At 44.1% G+C, this 18569-nt stretch overlaps 2 protein-coding genes across 2 annotated transcripts in view; one reads left to right on the top strand and one right to left on the bottom strand.

The window, feature by feature from the left end:
* The window catches only part of CSMD2 (CUB and Sushi multiple domains 2), a 211829-nt gene that overhangs the window by 4407 nt on the left and 188853 nt on the right, over nucleotides 1-18569 (top strand). The gene's annotated exons all lie outside the window — the stretch shown is intronic.
* C17H1orf94 (chromosome 17 C1orf94 homolog) lies at nucleotides 12233-18315 on the bottom strand. Its single transcript, XM_015883256.3, has 6 exons — nucleotides 17777-18315; nucleotides 15018-15487; nucleotides 14519-14688; nucleotides 13653-13724; nucleotides 13139-13314; nucleotides 12233-12623 (listed from the first exon to the last, which is right to left on the bottom strand). The coding sequence occupies exons 1-6, from the start codon at nucleotides 18007-18009 to the stop codon at nucleotides 12548-12550; spliced, it is 1197 nt and encodes a 398-aa protein (XP_015738742.2). The 5' UTR covers nucleotides 18010-18315; the 3' UTR covers nucleotides 12233-12547.

The following is an 18569-nucleotide window of genomic DNA, read 5'->3' on the forward strand; positions in this document are numbered from 1 at the left end:
GACACCTGTAAACAGACAGATATTGACAAAAATGTCATTTGGAACCAGATATCTGCCTTTCTTGCAATCCAATTACTACTGATGGCGAACAGCCCAGAACTAGCAGCAGAGTACATTAACCCACAGTGTGATGGGCAGCCTGTCCTTAGAGGGGATACGATCAGGGCCTTATTTACCTCTTGCTTTGATGTAACTCTAGGAATGAATGGAGTTATTTGTAATTTACACTAGACCAAAACAGAATCGGCTCTGGATGTCTATCTGTGGGTTTGTTGTAGGCTTCTTATGGCACTGAGTATTGGCAGAATGGCCATGAGCCTGGAGGAGAGGCTGCAGTCTTACCAGCTCCTCTATTTGCCTTCCATAAGGCTTGTTTTAAACAGGTCAGCTCACTGTGGAAGATTCCTTGGTTTTGGCACTTCAGGTCTATGCCTGTGCATCAGGTTGATCATGAGGATGGGGTTCCTAAGTCTTCTTCATGTGGATGGGGTTTTTCCTCTATGAAATCTGCTGGGTTTCAGGTCACACGCAGTTCTGCACCTCGTTCATAAATCTACAATGCATTATGAAGGATTTTATGACTATGAACAGCTCAGCATTCCACTGGTTTCATCTAGGGACAAGTATTACCCATCAGCTATTCGCTGGTAACCCGATGGCTTCTCTCTAGAAGAAACAGCTTATTCTGCTGCTTAAAGATTTAGGGTGGGTTTATACAGAGAACTGATTCATGGATGTTGAAACTTTGGATCAATCAGATTTTAAATATCTGCAATTCTGATTTAGTGCTGAGTATTGCAGACCATAAAGTAGTAGAGAGGGAATGGTGAAAGCGAGAGCAGAGGCACAAAAGGAATAAAAGCAGTTTTTGCAGCTGTGTGGTTAGGATAGCAGGGCAGAAAGCAGAGCTGCTGAAACTAAAGCCTGTCATCTGCATATGCTTGTTAGAAGAACTTATCCAGCCTATATAGTTCTTTGTCTTTTACTGAGGACACCTCAGAGATGGGTAGGTAAAGAATGTGATGCTACCTGAACTGTTCTAGGCAGCTGATAAGCAGAGTCACCTTGCCTGGGTTGTTTAGTCTTTCTTAGCTCCCCTAATGCTCCTGCCTTTATATGTTTGTTTGTTTGCATGGCAAGTTCTTTTGGATGGATGTAGTGGTGAACAATTTACTCCTGCCAAGCGTGCTGTCAATCTGCAAGACAGCAATAATAACTGCACTGACTCCTTGTCCTGTCATCAGCTAGACTGTTATGGCATGAAATTTTAGTGATTGGGGTCTTCCTCCCCTTGGGCTGTTAATGCACTCACTGTTCTCCATTCTTTTGCTTGGCTTGTGCAGGAGAGGCTTTTCCACTTGATGTCAGGGATGTGGCTTCATCATTTGAAACAAACTCAGTGACATAATAACATCTGGAAAACATCAAAGCAATGTAAGAGGATGTTCTCTTGGCCCTGTCCATCATGGCAAAACAAGTTAATGGAGGGAGGGGAAAAAAATTACCTGTACTTCAATGTTTCAAGGTTTATACCTAGAAAGAACTGTGCTGTCAACCTGGGTGCTGCATTTGTAAGGGGAGTAAGATGTGAAGAAAAGTGGTCAAGAAAGCATGGCAACATTTCCTGCTTGCTCATACAGGAATGCCCAAAGTTTGTATGTTGGATTGTTTTCTGCTGTGATGAGAACTGCTTGTACTGGCTGTGATGTGTTTGGGTGCACCAGCTGGGAACTCTGCTCTTATAGGAAAAGGACACTGAAAGCTCCAACAAATTGCTATTCTTTATAAGCTCTGTTCATTCCTAGATGAAGAGGAAGCTCTCGTTCTGGCTACTTATCTCCAGGCTGGAGAGTAATAAGATATGAATGGAAGAGGTACTGCTGCACAGTGCTCTCGTTAGGCTGCAGCACAGAACTGTCCACAGTGAGATTATTTGGTGGTAGTCTGCTTTTAGAGAAGGGAAAGCAAAAAGACAAGGTTAATAGAAGCTGCACTTCACCTGGATTGCTCTTATTTCCTGTTTTATAAGCCTGTGTTCTGTGCAGGTGCTTGGCTTATATCTTCATGCTGTCAATAAACCCAACGTGCTCGAAGCAGACAGGATTAATGCTGATTTTAAGGGCTATATTTAGAAGTAATTTAGCTATCATCAGTCAGAAGGGTGGGGGGAGAGATACGATGGTTATTCATGCTGATCGAATATCCTACTGATAGAGATGTTTATTAACCCTAAATGTGTCTCTCTATCATGGCTACAAATTTTAGACAATGAAAATATCATCCCTTGAAATTCAGATAGAGAATTCAAGTGGAGGAATGAGCTGGGAGGGGAGCAGCAAGCTGGCTAATCAGGCCGACCACTGAAGCTGGGCTGGTGCTGGAATGAGTGCTGCATAATGGGACAAGCAGTGATGCCTGAGGTTGGAGGCAGACAGCTGGTTGACAGGTTTCTTTTGATGGCACAGGTGTTCGATGTGTTTGGAACCCAGGGTATGTTTGTTTTTAAGTTTTCTTCCAAAGCAAGGAGTGAGTGCGCTTGCTCAAAGCAAAACTTTCTGTTTTATTTTCTGCCAGAGATGGGAGGGGAAGGGGAATAGTCCATCAGCAAGTGATCTCTTGCCTTATGAGCAGACAAGATCAAAATGCTCCTGTGCTGACAGATGGTAATTAGGCTGAGGAGTTACAGGGCAGGAGGAGTCCAGTGAAGAACCGAGCACTCAGACAGTTTCATCTTGGCTTTTAAAGACTGTGCCCTGCACCCTCTGCTCCCTCCTTGTGTTTTCTGAACAGAGATTTCATTTCAGATAGTGCAGTCAGTGCTTCGTACTTTTTAGGAGCGTTTATAAAATGGAATTACCAGAAATAATCATGGTAATTAACATATAGAGTTATAAGGAGGAAGATTAATTACAAAGCTGTAATTCATCTGCGGAATATAAACCACGAGGAATGCTAGAATAGGTTATCAGTAATGAGGTGTGCTTAGGAGACCTGCAAGCTGAGGAGTTCAGCAAGAATTCAGCCAGTGCTGCCAAGTTGCTTTGGGCAGGGGAATGGAAACTGAGGCAGTGAGGGGGGGGAAAGTGCCTCATCTGTCATCCAGAAAATCGGAGATGAGGATCTGAAAGGCCTGACTTTGCTCCTTGCTGCAAATGGGTGATGGAAATACTTTTCCATTACCCTGAGTGTTTTCTGTATTAAAAGATGTTTCAAATGGCATGGGAGATGGGGAGGGAGGGGGCTGCTGCTGGCTGGTGCCCTGAGTGTGTTCCATGGTGTCTTTTGGCAGCTTACACCAGCTGAGAAGCTGACCAACCAAATGCAGCAGTGCATTGAACAGCTCTGGGTTATTTCATGCTGGGAGGAGGGGCTGGGAGGTGATGTTCTATCACTGAACGCTGCTCATTCCATGGCAGGGTTTCTGGTTTATTACAAAGATTGCAGGGGAGGGCCCATTCCTATCACTAGCTGCCTTTTTTCCTCCTGAAGGTACAAGCAGTTGGTAATGACAGTAATTAACACTGTAGAAACAAGGTCAAACCCAAGAACATTACCCACTAAAAGTCCCTTTCCTGAAAGTCACATCAAAATTGTTGCCTGGAGTAGCTCAAAGGAAAAAAATAAAATAAAATGGAGGCAACTGATGATGAGCTGTTTGAATTATGTAAATGCTCAGGTATCCACGGGCTTTGACCTTTTTGCAGATGTAATTTAGCATTCAAGACACTGTCATCTCGCTGCCAAAGTCAAATTAGATGCTTGCTACTGCAATTGATAGCTGATATCCGATCTCCTTCAAGAACAGGCAGTACTGAAAGGCAGGCAATGCTATTTGCTACAGAAATGGGAAGCTGCATTTTAAATATAAAGTGGCTGAAGAGTTTTGGATCCAATTCAGATGAGCAATATGCTTTTATAAAACGTGCACGTGGTTCTTCAGGTCATTAGACCCCATTCTATGCATCTCCAGTCCTTCAAGACTGCTCTGGGCTCATTGGGTATCTGGGATCGTCTCACCTAGGGCTCGCTTTCCAACAGCACAGCAGCTCTGTGCCAAACCTGCTTGTCACCACTGGAGTAAGGGACAGGGGCAGCATGGCTATGTAGCTCAGAGCTTCTGTTTCCAGCTAGCAGGAGGAGATGGAAGGAGTCTTAACCCAAGTGAGAGCTTTTAGAGTGCTTTCAGAGATGGTACAACTCACAGCACAGGTGCACAAATGACTCCAGCATCTGAAGTGCTGGGAGAGGTACAGATGATGCACTGAGCTCTGTGCAATACGCTGTTTTTTGGACAGCGCTGATGTCCACAGCATATGGATGATGGACCTGTGTAAACCTTGCTCTCTCGGTTGCCAACCTGGTCCCATCCGTACTAGCAGTAAAAAATAAATTAAAACAATTCTCACTTATGCTCTGCCAAGTGGCTGGCTGTGTGCCGGAGGCTGCTTCTGTTCCCAGTGTGCCAGGTGGCCGAGCCAATTGCCACCTTGCAGGGTCTGATCCAAATAGCCTCCCTGGCCTCCCTTCATCCCAAATCAGTGTCTGCTACGGCAAATAGAAGTGACTGAAGGAACACCTGCTCTTCTTGGCCCTCTCTTGCTTATGGCATCTGATAAAGTCTCCCTTTGCCTGGAGATGGAGGTGTACAGGTGTGATATTGCAGTAGCACCTTCAATCTAGAACAAAGCTGTCCTGAGCTTTCTGGTCTTTTCCTGGTTTCTATGCAGCAGCTGAGAGTTTGGATCCTAATGTCTGTCCATCCTTCACACTGGTCCAGCTCATACCAACAGAAGCAGCTCATGAGTTGCGTGACTTGGATGCCTGCAAGTGCATTTGTGAAGGTATACAAAGGATAACCAAAGTGCAGATTTTCAGCAGAACGATGTTACTGCTTCCTGTGAGCCTCTGCAAATGACTGTAGAAGAGCAGTGATTCAGAATGAGGCTATATGTTTGTCTGACTGGGCTCTGAAGAACTCGGCTCTTAGTGTTTCTTCTTAGCATTATCCTGGTAATTTCCCTGAAGTTGCTTTCTATTTCCACAGGAACAACTGAGCTAAAGCTGGCTGAAAATTCCTGTAATTGCTGCTCTGCTGCCAAGAGTTAACTTCTAATCTGGTGCAAGTGGTTGCTGTTCAAATGCTTTCCACATTGTACCTCCAGTACAGCTTAAACTGCCTGAGCTTGGCGTGGAAGTCAGCCCCTGCGTGTTGCTGCCCTGAATCCTTTTCCTTGCTAAAGGGATGTTTTGGGATGGGGTGATTTGGCCAGGCTTCTAAATCAGGCTGGTATGTACTCTGTGTCAGGATACGAGCACTTGAACTGGATCCAGCTGTGTTGCCTTTAGTGCTTAATGCTTTGGTTCAAATGCAGGTTTTGTATTTCATGCTTCATTATTTTTTTTCCTCATTGTGTGGCCGTTTGTAAACTGAAGGTGAATTCCTCCCAGGCGTGCAGAGAGGACAAACCTTCAGGACTTCTTTCCTGTCTGTTACTTTTATAATGTCTGGACAATGAGTTGAGATGTGATGTTGCAGTTGACTTTTGGCTGTGCTCAGAAGTGGAGTTTGGGAGATGTTTTACTATGTGCTGCTCCTCTGTGGCACAAGAATGAAGAGTGAGAGCTTTGGTGGAGGGATGTGCGAAGGCAGGGTAAGTGTTCCCCTGGTAAAAGACTGTTGGTGTGATCTGGGAGGGAAAGAGCGTGTTGGCTGCCCTGAAATCGGAGCTGACTTGTCCTAATTTCATCCTTGAAGTTGGATCTGGGAGTGTTTCATGTGTTGCTTGAAGATGCTCTGTGTAGAGAGACTAAAACTCATTCACAGGACTTGCTGAGGTGCCACGTTATCTCCTGCTGATTTAAGCATGTAGAGTAGTTCAGTCATCAATATTCCCCTATTAAAGAAAGGGATTTCCACGTAGATAAGTGTTTCAAATCAGCCAGGCTTTAAAGTGTAAATCATTGTCACCTTTTGTGTGTTCTGGAGGGTGTTTTCCATTCATCACTGTTTTGAAAGGATTGTGTTTTTATTTCTTTATTTTCCCCCCCTGGAGATCTATCAAAGGAAAACAAACTGCAAACAAACATCCAGTTGGGTTTCAGCAGATACTTTCTAAGAACTTAAGCTGAAATGGTGTGTCTGTATTTAAAGACCAAATGTCCCCCTTGATGGAGGGAGAGAGCTATTTCTGTATTCCTAAGCGTTAATAATATCACTGACGCGCTCAAGAGAATGGATGTCTTTGTGTGCATACAATTAAGGATAGAAATGGGCTTTAAAAAGGAGATGATTGCATCTATAACTCCGCGTGTGAATTGGTTTGTCCCTTGGCAAGAAAAGCTGTCCAATGGCACTCAGTGCTGCCAAGCCACAGATTGTGGTGAGCACGGTGGCAGCCAGTGCTGGTTGAGGGCTTCCAGCTCCTGGGGAGGCTTTATGGAAGGAAAGCAAGTCTCAAGGCTGGTGGTGCTGCAGGGAGGTGGGCAGTGCTGCCTCCTCTCTGCTTAGATGGGCTGTCCAGCTCAAGGAAGGGAAATGCTTTTACCCCACTAGGAATAACAAATGTGCATTTGTGTTTTCCTCTCCCTGCTACAGTTAGCGAATTAAGGGCTCTCCCAGCTTGGCATCTCCACTACATCATCTACTTGTGTTTCTGGAGGTCTGAAACCTTATACAAGGTTTTTATACATGAAAATATTAGATTTTTGGCTCTGTCAGATGGGCCCTTATGCAAAAGGGATCATCAGAAGAGAACAGTGAGCTTTCATGGTGATTGGCCACACTACCCCATGGCACAGGATCTGTGTGCCTTGGGGCTTCATGATGTTTTAGTATCAAGCTTTAGATTTCTTTAAGACACGAGTTAAAAATACAGGTTGGGGCAGGGAAAGATTTGAAGCTTAGGCAGGTAAAATCAAATGGATGGAGCTCTATGTCTGTTCAGCTTCTTGTTCCTTACAGCAGGAAGATCTAGCCAATTATCCTGATTTCTTTTTACTGCTAACAGTTGTTCCCACCAAGCTAATGGAGATGCTAATAAGCTGCTTCAATGAGCCTGTAAACTGCAAACCAAGGCTGGCTGGAGCCTGAAGCTCTGAGGCTTCTTAGCTGTTGGTGGCAACTGCACTGGAGCTGCAGACCATCCTGAGTTGGGAGCCAAAGGGGGTCCCTCACAGAGCTGCTTTGTTCTTGGATCTCATAGCATTGCCTGCATGCTTCTCAAACATTCCAAGCTTTTCTCACACCTCTCTGCATTCACATGTGCTGTATGATGGCCAAAATACTGCTTTGAGTAAATGAAAGCTTTAATCATAAGTCAGTTCACTTTTAGCTTCTCTCAGTGGCAGTGATTCAGCCCACTGCTAGCACTGGGCACGAGAACTTCTTGCTTGGTGAGCTGGATGGCTTTCACTTATCAGGCTTTGGTACTCCTGGTTTTCTCAGCCCATTTTTGCTCTTTAAAAGGGCATTACAGTTTGTTCTTGCCATAATGTGTTTATTTTCTCTTCCTTCTAACAGATGTTAAGCAATTAGAACATGGCAGAGCAACATATTTATACAAATGAAAGGAAGTAAGGAATAAATGTTCTGAATATTATACTTCCTAATAGGATTAATTCAGTAGCATACAAATGGTGAAGTGCAGACGCAACAGCAAGCAGGCATTTATCAGTGGCTTGTGTTATATGGAAGATATCCTATTAAGACAGGGCAGTAATCATACACATACCATGGTAGATTATAGGACCTATATAGAGAATTCAACAGATAAGGCAGAAGTTGGTCTTATTGGTCACTGTCAGTATAGGGATGAGGTTTGTTGGCAGCCAATGCTTGGAGCATTTGTCTCCTTTTTAAGAGTATATGCTCATAAACTTCTTTTCTGTGCAAGAAGCCAGCCAGTCTGGCTCATTGCTCAAGGCAGGATCAGATCCACCTCTTTCAACCACAGATACCTTATGTAGACAGGCATCTTTTACAATGCAGATCCTGCCTTGGGGTTGGAGGAGTGCTGGGTGATCTTTGTATTTTCCACCTTATTTTTCATGTGCACTTCTGCCAAAGCAAAGTGCTCCGGAGGAGCAGGAAAGCAGTGTGAAGCACTGAAATGTACACTTTGCTCCCTGCTGTTTGCATCCTTGGCTGGGTACTTCATTCCTTCCAGGAGCCAATCTGCTTTCAGAGGTGAGAAAGCCATGCATGTTCAATAGGATGCTTCAGCTCTGATGAGCCCTACCTTTGCAGAAGCACCTGAGAGATCAAGTGGGACATAGCCCTGAGAAATTAATATGGAAGTGAGGTCAAGTTCTCCTACCAACGTGACAGATGGGTTCCTGGGTTTCTGTTTCTCCCCACCTTGGGCTATCCCTCCATGTTGTATTCTGTCAGTTGGCTTTACCTGTTAAATCTCCTAGACAGCTTCTCCCTGCCCTATGCAATTGCAGCTATTGATACATTTACATTTTACGTGGCCTGCTCCATAGAAGGTTATAGCACTACAGCATACTTACTCGTGTCTGTCTTTGCAAGATCAATGTGAAACTGAAGACTTAACACAAATGATTCACCTCAGACTTTTATTGTAAATGTCACAGTTTTTTAATAGCCTGGAGTTCAGAATTTAGTTCTGACTTGCTTTGCTCCCACATCTTGAATTGCAGCACAGCATTCCATGGCAGTGTTCCTGTGAGCCCTGTTCCCTGAGGAAGGATTTGGTGCATCGACACCATTTGGGCACTTTCTTTGGAAGCTTTCCATCCAATAATGACTCAGTTTGCAGCTCACAAGGGGAGCTGGGAAGGGCTTGTGCTGAATCACAGGAAAGTCCTGGAGATGAGAGGAGGGAGGATGGTGGGAGAAGAATAAAAATGAGGTAGTGTCAGATTCTGATGGGCCTGCAACTGTGTAGAGGGATGCTTCCTGAACTGTTAATTAAAAGGGGGAAAAAAAAGTAGTAGCTAACAAGAAAGGCTGTCAATGCTTAAGAGTGGTTTGGGAATAATAGGCAGAGATGCTCTTCACGGAAACAGTTTTATGAGCCTTCTGACCTTGGTGAGTCTGGTGCCATCCTACTTCTCAGGCTGGGCTGGGACTCAGCAAAGAGCAGAGATTTCTGTCCTAGTTCTCTCCTCTTAAATGCTTCCACCAACCCGGCTGCTTTGATTTGCTGGGATCCATTGACATCTCCAGTAACATCCGCTTGACTGGGGTAGTGCTGTGCAATGTGCCTGCTGAGCTGATCCCCTGTACAGAGGGGCTGCCTGTAGGGGACGTTGGTGTCCTTGTTATTCTTTCCTCATCTACAGTATTTATGTATTTAAGCACAGACTTCCTTATCTCAGAGCAATCCCCTTCCTCTCCCCCAGGCTCTGAGATGCCATAATCTCAAATGGTGGTGAGAGGAAAAAACCTTTTTGCCTAGAGTAACTGTATTCTGCATTAGTAAGAGAATCTATTCTGTTTTTTAAGTTGTATATGGTAGGGAACTTTTAAAATTCCCCTCTACAAGCTATATATAAAACACAGCAGATAGGCAAAAATGGATTATTAGAGCTATCTATTTTTCCTTGACGTTCCTTTAATTTAATAAACGGTGTGAGCTCAGTTTGTGCAGTTTATGACATCACAGGAATAAGACCCATCCTTTGATTAATAGCTATCCAACCCATCCCCTCCCCACACGTTAAATATAATGGGCTTAGGGAACAAGCAAGCTAATTTTCTAGAAGTTTGCTTTGGGTAGCTGGATTAAATTACTTTGGGAAAACTGCAGTGATAGCAAGATGAGCAGTGTAAGGCTCTAGAGGAAAGGGAGAGAAGCTGCTCTGTGCTCACCGATGGAGATGGTGCTGTCTCCAGTATTGCAAATCCAAGTGTCTGCTGAATTCTTCCAGGTTCTATAAAACTCCATAGAGCCGTAAGCGATCCCATCACCTGTGTGCTGGGATTGGTGTTTCCATCCTGTCTATGTCCTGGTGTGAGATTGTTAAACCCCATCCGCTCTGTTTCTAACATTCACAATTGGTTTTGGTTGGTTGCCCAAGAAGGATGTAGTGTGCAGCCTTCTGCATCCATTCACTCCTGAGACCTACTTGCATGGAGCTGAATAAATCTGACACTCTTGTAGGTAGGTGGAAGGCTGGGACTGCTGAGAATGACTCGTAGCAAATCCTTAAGTGGCAAAGAGTCAACAAGATGAAAATGAAGCTGACCGCTTGTAAGGAGGGCTGCTCTTCTGAGACTGTTGTGTTAAATACATGCAGGAAGGGCACTGGAGGCTCGTAGCAATGCCATGTACGCGATGACCTCTGTTCCCAGGGAGCTGTCTCTGTGGCAGAGCGTTTCCTGTAGTACTCCTACTGTAAGTGGCATGTTATGGGCCTTCAAGGAGCTTGGAACAAATCCCTTGAGCCAAAGCAGTGCAGGGGTTTGGATTATTCAGTGAGTGAGCTGAATGTGGAAGGAGAGGTAAATGTTGTCTGGAGCTGGTGTCACTTGTTAGGTGGACACTCAGCTCCCTGCCTATATTTGCTGCTGGGAGCACAGACTTTGCAAGTCAAATAGCTTAACATTGAGTTTCTCTCTTTGGGAGGCTGGGAGTCGTGATGTTGCTTCAACCTTATGCATGGGGTAGGAAGCTCCTATCATAGCCAGGGCAGGCTGATGTGTTGAGTGGGATGGAAAACCTGCCCCTGTTGTGCTATTTCCAGCTGGGGAAGCATCTTATGCTTTGTTGTTCCCTTTTATGTGGAAAGAGCTGCTGCCATCACTATAGTGAGAGGGAGATCAAGGCACTGGGGCAGTGCTGCTGCAGCCAGGCTGTGGCTGTGCAGAAGAGAAGAGCCTTGAAGCTGGGGCACAGCATGCACACAACAGAGCTGCTCCTTCCTTCCCCTTTTCTCAGCTATCCTCCTTGCTCGCGTTGACCATTTGGGCTATGGAGTGCTGTAGAAAATAACCAGCTGTTTGGTTAAGTGAATTTGCTCGATCCCTCAAGTTGACAGATGATTTTTATTATGTACTATTACTTAATGAACTCTTTTGTGGCAAATGTAATTCAATACAGATTCTGATTCCCAGTTTGTCATCAGTCCTTTTGCGAAGGAAGAAAAATGGGAAAGGACTTGATTCCTTTATCTTATTATGCTAATTGCATTAGGAATATTGGAGAAAAACAGTCAGTGAATTTCACAGCAGAAAAATCCAAGCCTGTATTTTAGTGAGAGAAAATGGGAATTTACTGGGGCTGAACATGAGTGTAGCCAAAGCAGGTTCTGAACTGTTTGGGGTTTGGAAAAACAGAAATATAAAAGTGATATGTAAAAATCTTACCCTAAAATTCATATGAGAAACCTGTAACAAATGGAATAGGATGTGAGGAAAGAATTGTAAGAGGAACTTGGAAAAATCCAGTACTTAGATCTCTTATTAGTGAGGACTTGGTCAGGGAGCTGCACGTGACATCAAATAGCAGTGGGATGCGCTGGAAGGGAATGGCAGTAAGGGTCAGACCAATGGAAAAGTGTATGTGAGTGCTGTGCCCTCTAGAGACTGTTCTGTGTTCTTAATATTTGCCTGCCAGCCATTAGAGCCCTTAAAATGGAAACCTAAAGTTCAGCTTTTTAATGGTAAAATTGAGGTAATTTCACTTTCTCTATTTCTAAGAGAGTTCAGGTAAGAGTTCTGTGCAAAAATGGGATTGTAGTTTTCAGAGTGTGAGCAGGAAGCTGGTGAGAACTGGGATACTCGTGTGTTTAAAACAGGGCTCACAGTGTTGAGTAATGGCTAAGGAAGGAAACATTGATAAGTATCTTCATTAATGCCTTTGATTCTCTGCTAAAGAAACAGTGATCCTGCCTGAGTGTGCTGGTGTTATTGACTAAGGCTCCAGCTGTGGTCAGACCCCTGATCCTATAATGATCCTATGGCCACATTCCTTGCAGGAGGGAACTTCTTTGTACATCCTGGCTAGTTTGCAGTTCCCTAAAGGATCTGCAAGGGACAAAATCAGAGCCTTGAAGTTGAATTAAATAACCAACAAAATACATTTAAAGAGGATTCTTCATACAGACGTTATAGCTTGGCCATCTTTAGCACTACCAGTCAGGTTAACGTGTGGTTCAGCATTAGGGTTTGAAGTAATAGGATGGGATGACTGCATCTGTGCTCCCCTTACTTTGAATGCACACCTTACAACTACCGTAGCTGGAATTTGTGGCCAGAACTTCTGTTTGGGGAAAAAAAAAGTCTTTATTGCACCAACATTGAATTTTAAGTGTTCAGGCATCTGTCATAAATAAAACATTTTTATTATGTCTTTGTCTTCCAAAAGGGAAAAAGCCCCTTTTTCTGTCATCCTAAAAAAAATCAACAACAATAAATTACTTCTGATTTGTCACGCAGCTGTTTCTTAACATGTAAGTCACGTGGACTTATATTCAAGATAGAAATCTTCTCTCTGGGGAAACACAAAGTTCTTATGGGATCCTAGGAATCCTGATATATACATAAAAATCTGGTGCTATTGCAATAGGAGAACTGGTTCTCTTAAAAGTTGACGCAGTTCGCATTGGGGGGGTAATGGTGTGTTGGCCTCACAGCTCCTCCAGGCACAGCAGCAAACCTAAAACAAGAAGTAACATTCGGTCTGGCTTCAGGAGATTGCATTAATCACCAAATAACTTGTTTAAAAGACGCAATATGGCTTCTGGAAAGGGGATTTAGGGGGAAGTTTGTGCTATTGCTGTCAGTCCTTTAAGTGTTGGATCATTGGTTATTATAGAAGCTTATGGAGGTGAATCTTTTCATGATGTTCTGTGTCAAAATGTTTTGGTTTCTATTGTGCTGTAGCATCTCCTTTCTGCTAACAAAAAGTTCATGCTTTATCCATGAGGACTGGAAAGTTGTAGGTGTGATCTTATCCTACAGCAGCTTTGTTAGCTTAAAACAAATTACTTTGTTCCCGTATCAAACCTATTTGAGTAGTTTCTATTGGGTATATACTCCATATTGTGTTCTGACTTGGCACTGGGTGAGAATGGAGCTGGGGAACCCAGTTTGTGATTAGGCTGTGAGTTCTATGAAGGTGTACAGTAAGGGATGGTAATGAAGCTAGAAAGCAGATCTGCGTTGTCGTACCCATAGGGAGGAGGAAATGTGAACCGCATCCCATCACGTGCTGCTGGCAGATCCTGGATGCTGGTGGGCAGCTGAGCTGGGGCCCTCTGGTGTGGGAAGCCAGGCTGGACAAGGGGGATGTAATTCAGCATAGGAGTGTAGGGTGACCGGTACATCTGTGGGCTGTATGGAGCCCCCTGGGGAGGAGAGAGAAAGAAAGCACATAGGAATGGGGTGAGTCTAATGATGTGCAGTCTGAATGGAGAAGACAGACAAGTTATTTGGTACAAAATTTGAGTATATGTAGTAGATCCCTTCAGTTAAAGGCTCAGGGCCATCTCGTGAGCTATCCTGCAATACATACTGCTCCAAAGAACTAAATTAACTTAGCCCAGCTCAGCATCTTGTTCCCAGATCTGTTTTTGTCATGGCATCAATGTCAGTCTTGGTATAGGACAAACAGTACTGACTAATCCATTGTGCTTAGCATCTGTGCTCTGCAAACTGAAGCACATTCGTAGCTGTTTGAACGCACCTGTCTTGTATAGCATCCATAGGAAGGGTGCAGAGGTTGCTGGAAAGGGATCCTTGCTCGCTGGTATGGACCCTGTTAAGCGAATGTGAAGCATGACATTTAAAACAGTTTGAGTTGCTCCGTTAATTATTATTTCTTTTGCATGATTTTTTTTAGTCTAAAGTTATGTTCAGAGAAACCAGGTTGAAGTAAATTAACTTCTTAGATTTGGGTAAGTCTTCCCTTTATTTCCCTAAGACCGGGCAGAGAAGCCCAAATCCTGGCTGAATGCTGGGGGTGGAAGGACTACACTTGTCCTGTGCTCAGTAGGTCTCTATTGAACCGTAGGCTTCAGGGGCAATGGGGAAGTTTTGGGGCTGCAAACCATAGGTATGTACAATTCCCATTCTTTCATTCCTTTTGACTTAAGCATTTGCTGTCTTAATAATCCTAGCTGGCTTTTTCACTTTGATTTGAGGTCCTGTTTCGCCAGGCAAAGAAAGCAAGCAGCATCTTGTTGTGCAAACAGAGCTACCGAGTGAAATATCCCTAATGAATTATTAGCTCAAAATATTTGTAATACGGGATAAATATTTGTAAATGCAACATAAACATGGAAACTAATGAATGCCTAGAGAGGTCAGCATTCAGTATATGTCAATAGAACATCATCCTTTGATCACAAACATCTCAGAGGACTGCATTACATAGGATGTTAACACTGATGGTGAACTAGTGTGATCAGTCATTGTAGGACAGCAGCCTGGTTTCTTTTAGGATCTACCCTACAAATCAGAAAGCAGTTCTCATAGCAGAGGTAGTTGCTGCCCTGAGCTTGTCAGTATGGGCCTGGAAATGTTCTAAAATGTGGGTTTATTCAATCTTACCTGAAAGGGTGGGTAGTTTGGCTGGTTTGGATATAGAGGAAGTGGAGGGAAGCTCAGACTCGGCCACATTGGCTGGTTTAAGTTTGTGGTTGTTGTAGTAACGGGAAAGTGTGGATTGGAAGTGCTGGCATTGTATATAACTATTTTTTTATCCAACGCTGCAGTAGTTACTGTAAAACAAAACAAGGGTGAAGATAATTAAGCATTCCCTTCATTAAACCATGAAGCACTTGCAGCTAAGGGGATGCACTCCCTGTAAGCAAAGAGTTTAAGATGCTTTTGCAGGCTGTATTTCTGGAGACCCATGCTTAGAAATGAGCAGATCAGATTCACATGTAAGGCCATTAAACCCCAACCCACAGGACCTGGAATGAAGTTAATCTCCTGAGCTGTAAGAATGACTGGAATGGGGCAAAAGATTCTTGTTTTGAGCTCTGTAAGAACAAAACTATCTGAGACCAGGAAATTAGCACAGAAGAAACTGTGCCCTGATCCATACCTGGATTCTGCAGTGCCTTTGTGGCTGCATTGGAGTCAGGTCTGGAGCAAATCTTGGCAAGTGTTGGGAGCTGCTGCTTCTGTCCTGCAGTTTGACTTTCTGCCATCAGAGCTGGCACAGCTGTGCTATTCTTTGCAGCACTGACAGTGCCATTCTGGAAGAACTCTTTCACTGTCTTGCTTTCCTCAGCCATGAGTTGCCTGTCTGGACCTTTGGCAATATCTGTGTGTTTCAGCAGCAATGGCATCCCCAGCTTGTTGCCCTCTGTGCTACCAGCACTTGTTGTGCTGTTGTCCCCCAACCCCTTGGAGATCCTGGGAGAGCTTGTTGAACGCAGGAGGTTGGTGATGGTGGATTTAGCAGAAAGCTGAGCATCGCAGAGAGCTCTCAATTTCATCTCTCTTTCTCTGTTTCCAATCACTGCTCTGTATATGCTCTCAAGTCCCTCTGTTTCATCTAGCAACCAGTCCCTGTAAGAAAGTGAAATATAAGGATTCTGTTGAGAGCTTGACATTAGATTGAACTCATTTTCTTGACTGCTTCTATGCCTTGCATTTCTGTTTCATTTATGCTCCGTTTAAGCCTCGAGTATTCCTTCTCAACCGGAATGAAACCTACCTCCAGGACACTGTTCTTCTCCAAAGAACCACATAAAATGGGAAAATTAAAACAAAATCTGAACTTAACACACCTATTTGGGAATAACTGAAGTTGGGTGATGGCGTTTCAGACTGGAAGCCATGAAGTCCTCTGGGACTTACAGTGGGGTGGCTGCCAGGGCTGAACAATGCTGTGTCTCTAAGGCACAACTCAGTGTTTGTAGTGGTTCCCTACTCAAAATTCTCCTTTAAATTCCACGTTGCTCTTTCACAGCCAGGTATGTTCAATAACTTAACGTATCATCCATTTACTCTCCTCAGCTTGAGGGGAAGTGATGCTCTGTGCATGCACTGTACAGATACATATATAGTACATAAATGGATTGCTAATATTAGTGAAATCTGGATAGTTAAATGTAGCTAATTATCTCTAATGATAGGATCACCATAATTGGCAGGATGCTGCTTTATCTCCCTATTTTTAAAGAACAGATACCTTAAAATCCTCAACAAATCTATACTATGGGCATAAAAATAGAAAATTGCTGTCATTTCCAAAGCAAAGCTTATTTTCTACAATGCTTTATCCCATCTTTCACTGGGATTCCTCTCTCCATTGGTGGTTGCAGCCACCTCTGAGGCTGGAGGTGGACACCTGACCTCACCTGAAGGGATTTTAAGGAAGTTCCCTTGAATTCTGTACAGCAATTTGGTTTCATTGCTTCAGGTTTGGTATTTTTGGAAGGTTCATTGACTCGGGGGGGGTGTCTTTGAACAGCTGGTGAGCAATGAACTGCACTGTGTGAGTGTACGCAGAGGGCACTTCTTTGCTGAAGAGCCTGTTTGCTGAACGCAGGGAAATGCTGCTGGCAGAAAGGGTCAGAGCAGCTGCCCAAAGTAACTCAAAGATCAGCAGGAGAACAATGAATCATTTCTCTGACCCTGAGGAAGGTGCTTTAGCCACTGCACTTTGCTGGCTGTTTAATTTCATCTTAGTTGGAGGTGTTGAGTTTGTTACAGGTCCTTGCTGGTTGTCCCAAACCATTCTTATCTGCTTCCTCAACCCCAGTACAGTGGCATGAGGGTGGGCTGCTCTCACTGCATTAGATTAATTGCTAAAAACTAAACCTATATATTTCTAATGGTAGCTTTGCTTATGTCGTTTAATAGTTCACAGTGGTTTATACCTTATCTCTTTGCTTGGACTTCTAAGCAGCTGGCACGACCAAGTTACGTGGCTGAGCTTGTGCTTAACTGTCAAGATGTTTCAGCAGCATAAGTTGACCTGCTGCTGTAGGCCAGTGCAAGTCCATTGGCTTCACTGGTTATTCTTGGGTTGTTTGGTTTCACTTTGTGCATTTATTCTAGGTCAGTTATTACCATTATTGTTATGGATATGGAAGGGAAAGGAAAGGAGCCAGAGCTCCAAGATGTACTCCCTGGGTTTCACAGTGACACAGCATAGGGCATTTCCCCTTCTGCTCCTCCATGTCTTCAGCTAAAAGCATCGAATTATCAGCTTTCTCAATCTGTGATGTTAGCCTTAAAAGATACGACAGCTGTTTTTCACTGTATCATGCAAGATGTGTGACTTAGGCTTTAAGAAGTGGACACGAGCTAATAACTTGCTGATTGATAGCTGGACATGTAAATTTCACTCTTTTTCTACTTCAGGAGCATACAGTAAATATTATCCCATTAATCTGAAGAGCATCCTTCCCTCCCTTATCACCATTTGTCCCGCAGAACATGATTTGGCATAATTTTTTCTGTGCTAAATTCAGCTTCTCTTTGTAAAGATCAGCTGTTTACAGTAGCTTCCTTATAACACTTTAATTTTCGATTTTGTTCCTTTTGAATGCTGCTTTCACTTCTTCCTGTAAATATTTTGATGTGTGTGTAGTTGTTTTGCTTTAAATGTTGTGGGGAAGCAAAAGCAGCAGCTGCTTGTGGTGCTTCAGATTTTCAAGTAGCTGGCTTTCATGGGACAAGCTCTCCCAAAAAGACTGGTTATAGTGGGACAAATGGGGATACTCTGTCCCATTAAGAGGCTGCCCAAAGCCAACCCAGCACCCCTGTGCTCCAGCTCTTTGTTTCTAGGGGTTATGAGGGCTCTGTTGGAGTCAAGCCCCTTGTCCTGCAGTGCTGGTGGTCACTCACCCGCTGTGGGCACCGTTCTTGCTCCATGGGGGTCCCTGTGGGTCCATGCAGATGATGGGCTGAAGCTCCTCGGGGGGGCTCTGCATCCGTTTCCAGATCTCATGGCAGGCCTTGTCCAGCCCGTCTTGGGGCGTGTTGTCGTGGATCCAGATGTGCCGTGGGTATGGCCCCAGTGGGAACGGCCCCTCTGATTTCACTGCTGGGGCTGCAAACCCATTTATGCTGGTGAGCATCCTTCAGCCTCTATGCATCCAGGCTATCTTCTTGAGTGGTGTTTTGTTTACATGGCAAACGGAAAGAAGAACCGTGGCAACCACGGAACGCCAGGTCCTGGCAGTTGATAACTGAAATATCTGCTTGTCCTTGGCACAGCTGGGAGCTTCCCCTCTCATAAACTAGATCCCTGTCTTTCCAGGGTCAGCATTCAGCTGTCCTGCCCCCTTCTTTCTGTACTGGAGCTTTGTCTCTTCCATTTAATGCATAGGTGATGAAGCTCCAAAGAGCGCATGGCTCTGCTAACTGATGGCTCTGCCCAGATAAATGTTATTTTCTCCCTACCAATAGTGATTATATGGTTAAGAAAGAGTAAAATGTGGTAGTTAGTAAGATGTTTTGCATTCCTATGCTGGATGACTAGTGGTGAAACTCTCTCAATTCCTGGCATAATTCCCTAAGTGTGAATGGTTCTGTGGTTCCTCATTCATCACCAAGGGTTGTGTTTGTGATCTTCATTGGGGGGAAAGAGAGAAAGGAGAGTCCAAGGGACATGGGTTGGGGTTTGTGCCTGGTACTG

This window comes from Coturnix japonica, chromosome 17, assembly GCF_054131305.1.
Source record: "Coturnix japonica strain WE chromosome 17, WE-NBRP24, whole genome shotgun sequence".
In the NCBI taxonomy this organism is placed as follows: Eukaryota; Metazoa; Chordata; class Aves; order Galliformes; family Phasianidae; genus Coturnix; species Coturnix japonica.

Bases quoted from the DNA above. Each gene is read 5' to 3' on its own strand.
- C17H1orf94 (XM_015883256.3), bottom strand. From the start codon at position 18,009: ATGCTCACCAGCATAAATGGGTTTGCAGCCCCAGCAGTGAAATCAGAG. The intron at 15,488-17,776 runs GTGAGTGACCAC...ACTTTCTTACAG, and splicing joins AAGAACGGTGCCCACAGCGG to GGACTGGTTGCTAGATGAAA. The intron at 14,689-15,017 runs GTATGGATCAGG...TTTGTTTTACAG, and splicing joins AAAGGCACTGCAGAATCCAG to TAACTACTGCAGCGTTGGAT.